The sequence below is a fragment of the Lynx rufus genome, unplaced genomic scaffold, assembly GCF_022079265.1.
Source record: "Lynx rufus isolate CCGP_SWC_20201006 ecotype Redwood Valley unplaced genomic scaffold, mLynRuf1.p SCAF_5, whole genome shotgun sequence".
NCBI classification, from domain to species: domain Eukaryota; kingdom Metazoa; phylum Chordata; class Mammalia; order Carnivora; family Felidae; genus Lynx; species Lynx rufus.
The window spans coordinates 157304176-157316430 of NW_025814867.1; the positions used below are offsets into that span (position 1 = coordinate 157304176).

General features: G+C 54.7%; 3 protein-coding genes across 3 annotated transcripts in view; 1 reads left to right on the forward strand and 2 right to left on the reverse strand.

The window, feature by feature from the left end:
- Window positions 1–12255, reverse strand: part of TSPEAR (thrombospondin type laminin G domain and EAR repeats) — a 158443-nt gene that overhangs the window by 71887 nt on the left and 74301 nt on the right. The window lies entirely within an intron of this gene.
- On the reverse strand, window positions 1078–2037 carry LOC124526250 (keratin-associated protein 10-7-like). Its single transcript, XM_047099118.1, has 2 exons — window positions 1567–2037; window positions 1078–1509 (listed from the first exon to the last, which is right to left on the reverse strand). Exons 1-2 carry the CDS (start codon window positions 2035–2037, stop codon window positions 1078–1080), a joined length of 903 nt encoding a protein of 300 aa, XP_046955074.1.
- LOC124526240 (keratin-associated protein 10-7-like) lies at window positions 6283–7374 on the forward strand. Its single transcript, XM_047099099.1, has one exon. It carries the CDS (start codon window positions 6283–6285, stop codon window positions 7372–7374), a length of 1092 nt encoding a protein of 363 aa, XP_046955055.1.

The following is a 12255-nucleotide window of genomic DNA, read 5'->3' on the forward strand; positions in this document are numbered from 1 at the left end:
GTCTGATCCTTCACCGGTAGGGGACTCCGGTCCCGGGTTTGCAACAGCTCTGGAACCCTGGTGGGTGACTTCCTGCATATCTCTGCCCTTGTCAGCAGGTGCCCTCATGTACGGCCAATGTCACCCTGACATCAGAGCAGACTGTCACCTACAGCACTCGGTACATCGTGGCCTGACGGGGTCCTCAGTTCACAGGGAGGATTCCGTGTGCCTCATAGCCCCCCGGGCGGAGCCTAGCCTACCAGATGGTGGCCCCCAGAGTCTGGCCCGGGACCACCTGGGGGCCCTGCCACCCACCCTCATACTTTGTTTCAAACCTAGTCGATTTCCATGAGAGGTTGGAGCACCGTCTGCCCCTCTCCATCACCTTTCTGCTAAATGGGTAGAGCCCTCGGGAGGACCACAGGGCGACCCCAGGCCCGTAGAGGCTGTGAGCCTGGAGCCCCCAGGCCTGCTTGTCTGGGCCCGGTTTGCCCGGATGGGGCAGTGGGTGGAAACGGGCCAGGCCACGACCCGTGTGCAGGTGACCAGCCTGGGAAGCCCTGGGCACTGGACCCACAGGCACGGAGTTCCTGGGCCAGGGCATGAGTCCCACCCGTGGCCCTGCCCACACGAGGTAGGCCCGCCTCTGGGACTGCTCAGTCCCTCGTTCCTAGAAATGTTTGTGGCTGGAAGAGACCGTGTCTGGGCAAAACTCTGGGGTCCCCGCACCCCCATGAGGGTCAGATGAAAGGAAGCAGATCAGCTGGTGAAGTGAGTTTATTGGGGTACCCAAGGAGGTACTGACAGGTTAGGAGTCGAGGTCAAGTGACCCAAGCAGAGAAAGGGGGAGGGAAGGACAGGTGACCCAGAACAGGTGCAGGTGCCTCCTGGGAGCAGAAGTCCCGGGAAGCCGCGGGGTCAGCATTCCTGGGAGGCAGGAGGTCAAGGTCAGGTCAGGAGAGTGGACACATGGGGGACCCCGTCCTGGGTGGGGGCAGCCACCTAACACAGGTCAGGACTGACTGAGGGGTGGCCGGGAGGACCACAGTCACCAGGTGGGACCTGAGCCCGGCTGGCCCCGGGGGGACGTGCCCATCAGCAGCAGGACTGGCCTGAGGCGGGGCCGCAGCAGGCAGGGGGGGGGCACGCGGGGCGGCAGAGCAGGGACACGCAGGAGGCCGGGCGGCAGCAGGAGGAGGCAGGGGCGCAGCAGGCGGGGCGGGGGCACACGGGGCGGCAGAGCAGGGATACACTGGAGGAGGGTCTGCAGCAGGGGCTGGGCTGGCAGCAGGAGGGGCCTGAGCAGGGGGAGTCCTCGCAGCACACAGGGGTGCAGCACACGGGCTTGCAGCACACAGGGGTGCAGCAGACAGACTTGCAGCAGACAGGGGTGCAGCAGACGGGCCTGCACACGGGGCGGCAGAGCAGGGACACGCAGGAGGAGGGTCTGCAGCAGGGGCTGGGCTGGCAGCAGGAGGGGACTGAGCAGGGGGAGTCCTCGCAGCAGACAGGGGTGCAGCAGACGGGCTTGCAGCAGACAGGGGTGCAGCACACAGGCTTGCAGCAGACAGGGGTGCAGCACACGGGCTTGCAGCACACAGGGGTGCAGCAGTCTTCCTGGCAGGGGGAGGAGGTGCAGCAGGACGGCTGGCAGCATGAAGAGGTTGTGCAGGGGGAGTCCTCACAGCAGACAGCGGTGCAGCAGACGGGCTTGCAGCACACAGGGGTGCAGCACACGGGCTTGCAGCACACAGGGGTGCAGCAGACAGGCTTGCAGCACGCAGGGGTGCAGCACACGGGCTTGCAGCACACAGGGGTGCAGCACACGGGCTTGCAGCATGCAGGGGTGCAGCAGTCTCCCTGGCAGGGGGAGGAGGGGCCGCACAGGAGGGTCAGGCAGGGGGCCGGGGCGCAGCACGGGGGCTCGCAGCAGCTCTCTGGGCAGTCGTCCACCTGCCAGGAGGAGTCGGGGCAGGAGTCCGAGGATCCGGGCAGGCAGGCGCGGCTGTCATAGCTCAGGTCGCTGGAGCAGACGGACAGGGTGGACGCGGCCATGGCGGGGGCGGTGGGGCTGCAGGAGGGAGTGGGTGTGGGTGTGGGTGTGTGAGTGTGTGTGAGAGTGTGAGGTGCCTTAGGCTGACGACTTTTATACCCTCTTGGCTCTTGTGTCCCAGGCCCCACAAGCCTCTAGTTCCGGCTCCCAGGCTGCATTAGGGATGTTTATTTGCCTGGATGTTGTCCATAGCTCGTAAATCTCCCAGAGCATCTGACTCAGAGCGGGTCCCATTGTGTCCCAGGGGAGCGGGAGTGGATGGACAAGGCCCCAACCCTGGGTCTCCAAGCAGGGGTGGAGGGTGTCGGGTAAGTGTGTTGAGACCGTCCTGGGGGCACCAGCCAGGGCAGCCCCAGGGCAGTGCTCACTTGGCGGGAGGACCGCGTTAGGGGGTTTCTCTGTGGTTCAAGCACCTCTTCCCCTGGGGATTAGGCGCTAGAGGTCAGGACACGGTGGAAAGGACACGCTCACATCTGGGGGCTGAAACCAGAAGGCAGGCGCCGCCTCGTTCCACGTCAGCCGGGGGTGTGTGGCGGCATCTCAAGGTCGGGGCTTTCTGCACATGTCCTCGCGTGACCGTGCACACGTCACAAGCAGTGATTTGGGGTTACGAGTAAATTTTCGCGAGTAGGTGAACCACAAATAAAGAATCCATGAACAATGAGATCGACTCTATCCACCTCATCCTCTCTCTACATCTCTTCTCTCTCTACATGTGTACATACGCATAGAATGGATTTGTGTGTACCCGTTTTCAAAATACAGACCGTATCGTGTTCTACCCACTTGGCATTTTTGTAACTTAATACAACGTGCAGCTCCCGTGAATATGTAACGATTTCTCTTTCTAGTTTGCAGCTGCATAGAACTTCACACTGTCCTGTGTATTGACTTGTATTCTTTCCCATCTTTGCCCTTCCATCATTCTCGTGCCCTTATATTTAGGATCTAGCTCTTGGAATCAGCACACAGGTTTTTCGTGATTTCCATGCAGACTAATGGTCCTTCTTTGTAAATCAAACTGTTTAATACTTTACATTTAATTTCATTATTGATAATTGGGTTTATGTCTACTATCTGAGTGCATGTCTTCTATTTCTCTCAAATTTTCATGTTCCTTTTAAAAATCATTTCCCGGGGTGCCTGGGTAGCTCAGTCGGTTCAGCGTCTGGCTTTGGCTCAGGTTGTGATCTCACAGTTCGTGAGTTCGAGCCCCACATCGGACTCTGTGCTGACCGCTCGGAGCCTGGGGCCTGCTTCGGGTTCCGTGTCTCCCTCTCTGCCCCTCCCCCACTCATGCTCTGTCTCTCTCTCTCTCTCAAAAAATAAATACACATGGAAAAAAATTTAAAACTCATTTCCTGACTGCTTTGGGTATTTTTTATCACTTATCTCCTGTCTTTCACTCAATACTAGTTGTACGAAGTTTGGGGATTTTCTCGGCGGCTGCCCCAGAGGCCACAGCGTACCTTCCTGGAATATTCAAATCTGAGGGACCTGGGCGCGTGGGCCGCTCCCAGAGCAACAGCCTAAGGGCCTCGTCCTTCTCATGATGTGTGGTTTCATTTCCACTTACAGTTTAGAGTTCACGGGAAATTGTAAATATAATACATACTGTAACGTTGTGAATGGAAACGTGGGCCATTTGTCACTTCAACTGTGCTTCTGTTTACCCTTCCAGGCTCTCTTCAACCTTCCTGCATTTCTGTCCTTCGCCGTCCTACCCGAAACCCTCCCTTGGGAGTTACTTTAAAGTGGATCTTCCGGTGTGGCCCCGTGCTCCATTTCTGTTTGTCTGGCGATGTGTTGGGGCACCTTCACCTCTGGGTGGCGCTCTTGGGGAGCAATATTCCACTCGCGCAGCGCTTTCCTTTGCCCTTAAACACGCCGCCCCACTGTTCCATTCCCGCTCTCTGGCCCTTCCGCCACCCGTGCTACCGCAACACCCACCTAAGAGTCGATAAACGCCGCTCCTGTTCTCTTCAGTCTAGAATGTCTACTTGTCTCTTCACGCGTGTTTCAGTTTTACGGTGTCACACCCGTTTCCCTGAGCACATTCGCCACCATTGTTTCGCAAGTCTCTGTCCGAGGACTCCACCCCTGTCATCTCAGGTTTGTTTCTATCATCTGTTTTTTCTGTTGGCGTGACTGTAATTCTTGATTGAATGTTTGACATCGTCTATGAAAAATTCTGGCAGCTGTGGATGAGTTTGTCTCCTTCCGAAGAGTTTCACCTCTCGCTCTGGCTGGTGGCCTGAGTGGGGGCAAGGGACTCACTGACGTGAGGCTGCTCCTGGGATTTAGCTGTCCAGGGGTCCACCCAGAGCCACTCCGCCTTGGCCAGTCATCAGAGTCGTTGCCTCCTTGGTTGAGGCTGTAAAGGCTCTGCTCAGGCTGTCCTGGCTTCCTGCTGGCTTCCTCAGCATCCTTCCCGCATGGCATGAAAGCATGCCAAATGCCTGGACGTTTAACCTGCAGCTTTGGGGCTCCCCCTGGTGCCCGCCACTGATCTAGGCTTGTCCCCTGGAGTCCGCGCTGCCCCTGCTGCCACAGTTCTCTCCACCCCCCCGAGGCTTCTAGAAGCTCTGCCGGCCTCACTATGTGCTAGTTACTTCCCCTCGAACCCCACACCAAGATTCATCAGTGGTACCTCAGGAAAAGCCATTCAGAGATGCCAGCTCGCCTCTCGGAAGTCACCCCATCTCCACCTGTTGACTCTCAATGCTGAGTGTCATCAGCAGCCTTCAAATGCTTTACGCAGACGTTTTTGTATTTTACGCTGTCCTCGGCAGGAGCATATTGGAAGGCAAACACCCCCCCCCCCCTGCTCGGCCACGCGAGTCCAGCTTATGGATCAGTTCCTGCACCTCCAGGGGGGCCTGAGCACAGGATGCCAGGCTCGACTCTATCCTATTTTTATAGCTCGAGACATACAGAAGGATGACTCGGCCCACAGTTTAACTGCATTCTCACAACCCCTTCCTGGACTGTCATGAACCCCTCTCACCGGGGTAAGAACCATTGCTGGAAAGAGAAGGGCGGAAGGGAAAGGTGAGAATTTGAGCCCAGGGACTTCCCGGGGCGGGGGCGTCACAGGCCCTCCCACCGGGGTGCCTCTCCTGCCCTGCTGCTGAGTCGGCTTCTCTCTGGTATCACAGGGCACCGAGAGCCTGCCTCCTTGGCCCACAAGGCTCCCTGTGCCGGGCCAGCAGGGCCCACTGAAGGTTCAATTCTGGTGCTAGCCCACATTTCCAGCACACGGTGGGGAGGCCGTGGCTCCACAGTGAATAAACTCATGCTTGGAAGGTTCCAGGACCGGAGAGGATGGAAACTCACCCAGCAGAGGACCCCCAAAGCACGTGATGGCCACTTGGATAGCATCTGCAGAAGAAAGGAAGGGGCCTGCGTGACGTTCCTGGCTGCAGTCACCCGAGGAATTTTTCAGTTCACAACCAAGAAAATCAACAGGATTTGATCAGCGCAAAAGCAGTCACTGTTTCCCATACAGAGGCTCAGCTGAGGCTACGCTTTCTTCAGGGAGAAAACAGGGGGTCCGTCTGTACTCACGCTTCACAGCGTTTGGGGTAAATGCAAGTGGGAATCAGAAGGCCACGGACAGATGGCATCTCCGGCCTCAGTGAGTGCTCAGGCAGAGGACAGGGGCATGCACGGCCACCCAAGGACACCTGACTGTCCCACCTTTCCCTGCCTGCCGCCTGACCAGTGCCCTCAGGCACCACACAGAGTTCCAGGGGGTCATGACCAGGAAAGTTCTGGCCGCACGCCCCCGTTGACCCTGGTTCCTCTAGCCTGGCACTCTGGAAGCTGTCCCACCCTGACAAGCGGATCCCCCCCGTGAGCGCAAAACCCATCCACATGCCTCAAAAGGGCAGAAGGAATTAGAATATCTGGATTTCTTACGCAGCCACAGAACATGGTATTTGCACACTCACACCTTTTCTAGCTCAACGCACGTTCTGGAAGCTCAGGGTGCGTCAACAGACTCAAAAATGTACTAGGAGTTTTATAGCTAAGCAACATCTCATAGAACCAAACATAAACCTGGAACTAATGAGAGTCCCCTGGGCTGCAAACACCAACAAGGAAGGAGGCGTGTGAGCCGTCGGCTGGGACAACACGCAGCCGGGAGGTATAAAAGCCGACAGACAGCCGGAGCTCCTCACACCCTCAAACACACACACTCCACACTCACACCCACTCCCTCCTCCAGCCCCACCGCCCCCGCCATGGCCGCGTCCACCCTGTCCGTCTGCTCCAGCGACCTGAGCTATGACAGCCGCGTCTGCCTGCCCGGATCCTCGGACTCGTGCCCCGACTCCTCCTGGCAGGTGGACGACTGCCCAGAGAGCTGCTGCGAGCCCCCGTGCTGCGCCCCGGCCCCCTGCCTGACCCTCCTGTGCGGCCCCTCCTCCCCCTGCCAGGGAGACTGCTGCACCCCTGCGTGCTGCAAGCCCGTGTGCTGCACCCCTGTGTGCTGTAAGCCCGTCTGCTGCACCCCTGTGTGCTGCAAGCCCGTGTGCTGCACCCCTGTGTGCTGTAAGCCCGTCTGCTGCACCCCTGTGTGCTGCAAGCCCGTCTGCTGCACCGCTGTCTGCTGTGAGGACTCCCCCTGCACAACCTCTTCATGCTGCCAGCCGTCCTGTTGCACCTCCTCCCCCTGCCAGCAAGACTGCTGCAAGCCCGTCCGCTGCACCCCTGTGTGCTGCGAGGACTCCCCCTGCTCAGCCCCCTCCTGCTGCCAGCCCAGCCCCTGCTGCAGACCCTCCTCCAGTGTATCCCTGCTCTGCCGCCCCGTGTGCAAGCCCGTCTGCTGCACCCCTGTCTGCTGCAAGCTCTTCTCCTGCACCCCTGTGTGCTGCGAGGACTCCCCCTGCACAACGTCTTCATGTTGCCAGCCGTCCTGCTGCACCTCCTCCCCCTGCCAGGAAGACTGCTGTACCCCTGTGTGCTGCAAGCCCGTCTGCTGCACCCCTGTCTGCTGCGAGGACTCCCCCTGCTCAGCCTCCTCTTGCTGCCAGCCCAGCCCCTGCTGCAGACCCTCCTCCAGTGTATCCCTGCTCTGCCGCCCCGTGTGCCCCCGCCCCACCTGCTGCGCCCCTGCCTCCCCCTGCTGCACCCCTGCCTCCCCCTGCCGGCCCAGCTGCTGCCGCCCGGCCTCCTGCGTGTCCCTGCTCTGCCGCCCTGCGTGCAGGCCCGCCTGCTGCGCCCCTGCCTCCTCCTGCTGCCGCCCGGGCTCCTGCGTGTCCCTGCTCTGCCGCCCTGTGTGCCCCCGCCCTGCCTGCTGCACCCCTGCCTCGGGCCAGGAGTGTTGCCGCTGAGCGATCTTTTTAAGGGCATCCTGAATCTCGAGAGCTCCTCCGCACACTGTGGGTTCTTTACAAGGCACCGAGACAGGTGTCAGGTCCCCTTTCCTGCGTCCCTGCAGTGGACACCGGTCACCAACCCCATTTTGCATCTGTCCTCCTACAAACAGCTCACTCGTTTGCTCAAGTGCTGACTTCCCAAATCAGCGTGCCCTGCCTCCTCAGCCTGGGTTGGCAGTGACCCCAGCCGGGCCTCCCACAGCCTTCGGACCGTATGTGGAGTGGAGGGAGAGAAGATACAGAATCCACAGCGTCACCCCTGGACCCTGTGTGGCCCCTGCTCCCCCACTGACTCCCGAGCTGCTTTCTTTATCGTCCCTCATCCCGCGAGCTATCGGTTCCTCCAATAAATTCTTTTCTTTATCAACTTAACCAGGATGCATTTCTGTGCTTTCCAACAAAGACCCCTGCCTGACATCCCCCACGAGCGTGGCCTGTGGTTTTCCCCAGGCCCGCATGTTCCTGGCCTTCGGCGGTCGAGGCGGTGCCTCTGGCTACGTGTGTGTCCAAAACAGAGCACAGTGTCAAGGACATAAGGGCTGAGTGATCCACCCCGGGGAAGAGCCACCTTTCGGGGCGACTTCCCTGGACCCAGACTGTCTCCAGCCCCCACACTCCAGAAGGATGGATGCCACGGGCCCTGTGTAGTTGGGAGTTAGCACCGCAGGCCCGGCACGGCCGCCCTTGGGCCTGCTCACAGCATGAGCCCTTGGCTGTTGTCTGGGAATGTGGATTTTGGGGTTCCCACCCAGGTGATAGGAGGGCCCCAATGGGCGTACACTGTGCAAATACCATGGCTTGTGCTGAATACCTGCTCTGCCTGGGGGTCTGGAATTTGGGTACGAGCCAGGCAGAGGGTGCCCACGTGACCGGGCCCTGATAGAAACCGTGATCTCTGATGGGTCCCTGGGTGGGGGCGGGAGTGGGGGGGCGACACATCACATGTGTTGTCACAGCTCCTAGCTGGGGAGTGAAGCGCATCCCGTATGACTCCACTGGGAGGGGCTCTGGAAACGCGTGCCTCGTGCCCCTCGACTTTTCCCCGTGCGCCTTTGTGCTGTGTGTGCTGAGTCCTGCGAGGTCCCCCGGCAAATCACCAAATCCTGGGGACCCCCCCCCGTCAGATTGGCGGAAATGTCCAAGTCTGACAACAAGCACGGCTCTCTGTTCAGTGCTGCCGGCGACAGTCCTCCTGTTTCGGGGCAAAGTGGTAACAACCCGGAGAGGCCGAGTCCGTGCACACCCCAAGGTGGCTCTCCTGGAGAAGACCTCACGGGCTGCACCTGACCCCCACGTGGGTTATTTCACGGAGCTCAAAAGGCGTCAGTGTTAAAAACCAGCGGGCACTCCTCGGCGGGAGAATGGACAGCTAGAGTGCGCGTGTGCACACAAAGGAAGTGCATGTAGCGGTTAAAAGGACTGAACCGGAGAAACACATCGACGTGAATGGGTCTCAAAAACATAACATGGAGTGAGAACAAGAATCACGTTGCAACCGATCCATGCAGAAGAGCACACGTCGGAAGGTTAAAAGCACAGAGGAGTATCTTGTCTTCACGACTGTAAACAACTCTACTAAAACTACAAAGGTGTGTGTGTGGGGGGGGGGGGTGTGAACGCCAGCCTCCAAACAGGGGCTGGCTACCCCAAGGGAGGGAGTGGGGTGGGCACATGAGGGTGTTGACGGCATCTGGAATATTCTGTAAGTATGGCAAAAGGTGAAGATTTCTGTTAATTCCTAGGTACGTGGATGTCTATTATATTATTTCCTATGCTTTTTGAAATATTTTATAATCAAAATACTAGCCAGAAAAGTAAAGACATGTTGCATAGACCAATTCCTGAGCCAGATTCAGTAAGACAAACTTAGAGCAATAAATAGAAGTTTCATTGGGAAAATTTAAAGTTGCTTTCTCAAACTGGAAAGGAAACAGAAACGCAATTGCAAGTTCCCAGGACATAAAGGAAGCCAAGTCCTACATCTCAGAGCCTGGGGGTTTGAGTGAAGCAGGATTCAGGGGGCAATCAAATCCTTAAGGACATACAGCAGAAAATAAGCAAAGTTTACAATAAGTAAGATTTCAATTCAGAAAGTTAAAAAAAAAAACTTCCAAAGGAAAAAAAAGAAACAAATTAATACAATTAATGAATTAAAAACAGAAAAAGCAATAGTAGATCTAATCAAGAAAATGGAGTGTTTTTAAAAGGTCTATAAAAGATTAAAAATGTTGGAAACCTGAAAGAGAGATAATGGGTATTGAATATGAAAACAGGCACACGACAGGCGATGGGGAAAATGTGAAATTACAGAAAAATATACATCTTTAAGTCAACACAATCAAACTTTTTAGGCAAAGGGGATAACTGTCTAGGAAAAGATCATCCCTGAAATCAGTGTCAGGAAAGCTAAGACACTTGAAAAGGTAGGGATCCTAGGAGAACTTGAAAGGACAGGGCGATACTATCTGTCACACAAAGCACAAGATCCAGATGTGGATCAGACTTACAGACCAAGGGGCCCCCCAGGGGCCCGGTAACGACCCTCACCCCCAGTGCCACCTGATCCCCAATCAGGATGTCACTGCGGTTCAGCGGGGGTAGTGGTGAGACCGGCCCACCGGCTCTCCGTATGGGCAAAACAAACTGCCTTTTACCTCACACCACGCACACAATTAATGGAGGGGAGGCAGGAATCTTAGGGCTTCATGTGGAAGGTGAAATAGTGGAGGTCCAGAAGGACACACAGGAGGACATCCTCACCATGTGTGGTAGGCAAAGACTGGAAATAGTACATTAAAAAAACACTAAACATAAAAGGAGAGAATCACTGCGTTGGACTTCATTAAAATTAGGAACTCCTATTCGTCAAAGGACACCATGAACCACAACACATCCATTAGGACGCCTAACTAGACTAACTTGGGGTAGTCTACGCCGCAGAAAGTCAGAAAGTCTAACTACCCCGAGTGTTAGGGAGGATGTGGAAGGACCAGAGCGTACGCGTGCGCCTGTGGGAATGTGGACGGGTACAGTCACTTTGGAACCGGTTTGGCAGTCTCTTAATCATATGCCAACCATGTGGCCCAGACATTCCACCCCTGGCTGTTTACCCAAGAGCAAAGATAACACAAGTCCACATGAAGAATTGCTCACGAATGTTCATACTAGCCATATGTGCATCAACAGCTGAGTGGATAAACAAATTGTGTTATATCCACACGATGGAATGCTACTCAGCACAGAGAGAAGGCAATCGCGTACATGTTTATACATCTCAGTATACTCAGGGGAGGAAGTGAAACCCAAAGAGTTGGTGCAATGTAATTTAATTTATGTGAAACTGTAGAGAAGACAAAACTAGCCTAGATGGGAAGGAGATCTGGAATTTCCCAGGTCAAGGTTAAAAGGAGGTGGGATTAAGAACACATGAGAAATTTGGGGGATGATGGAAAAGTTCTCTATCTTGCTCATGGCAGTGGGCATGCCGGGGCAGATTTTCCCAAAACTCAACAAATGGAAACTTTAGATGGATACACATTCCAGTATGTAATCATACCTCAATAAAGTTGACTTTTTTATTTAAAAAATTTTTTTAATGTTTATTTATTTTTGAGAGAGAGAAAGACAGAGCATGAGCGGGGGAGGGGCAGAGAGAGAGGGAGACACAGAATCGGAAGCAGGCTCCAGGCTCCCAGCTGTCAGCACAGAGCCCGACGCGGGGCTCGAACCCACGAACTGTGAGATCGTGAGCCACGCAGGTGCCCCTGAAGTTGACTCTTTTAAAAGGACGCCATCAAGAAGATGAGGAAATGAAACCCCCTCTAGGAAGAGTCCTGTGTAATGCTCATATCCAATGGAGTGCTGAAGCACACGTGTATCAGCTCTTCCCAGGTCTGTGCTCAGAACCTCATGGTGGTAGCTGTGGTGTGTTTACAGCACAGAAGCAGGGACATGAAACAAATCAGGGCTTGTTTTGTTTTGTTTTGTTTTATAGAGAGCCAATTATTAAACATTTATCACACACCACTGCATACATACAACTAACTCATATTTGGAATATATAATAAATTTTTATAAGCCAATGAGAAATACAAATAATCCTACTTTTAACAAAAAGGCAAGCAAATGACTTGAACTGGCACCTCACAAGAAAAGACATCCAAATGTTTAATGAGCGGCTTTACTCATCAGGGAATGCAAATTAATGTAATGATGTGGTATCCCTACACCCTTTCCAAAATGGGTAAAAATTTCAAAAGACTGACAATACCTCTTTTATAAAAGATTCAGAGTGACTAGAAGTCGTAAGATTGGTCCGTGGGAATGTAAATGTTTTTAGAAAGCCATTGGACAAAAAAATATATCTGCTCAACTGCACCTGTGCCTAACATTTGATCTGGAAATCCCACTCATGGAATCTCATTAAAGAGATATTGACAGATATGTCCACCAAAAACAAAATGCACAGGAATTTTTATAGCAGCATTATTAATATTAGCCAAAATCTGGAAACAATCCAAAACTCCATCACTGGGAAAGAGAGTGAATCAATAACACATAGCAGGTTTAACGTAACAACTTTTATGGCACAGCAAAAAAAGAACGAACTACTGAATCTGCAGCAACATGGATGCTTATCACAGACACTGTGTTGAACAAAAGGAGCCATAAACCAAGGAGTAGGCAGAAAAGGCGAAACCAATCCAGGCAGAGATAAGGTGGAATAGCGACTCCTTGGAGGAGGTGGGTTAATGGAGAAACAGCACAAGGGAACACTTGGGATTCTGGAAACATTCTGTCTTCGACAAAATATTGTAAGGGAAGGGCGCCTTGGTG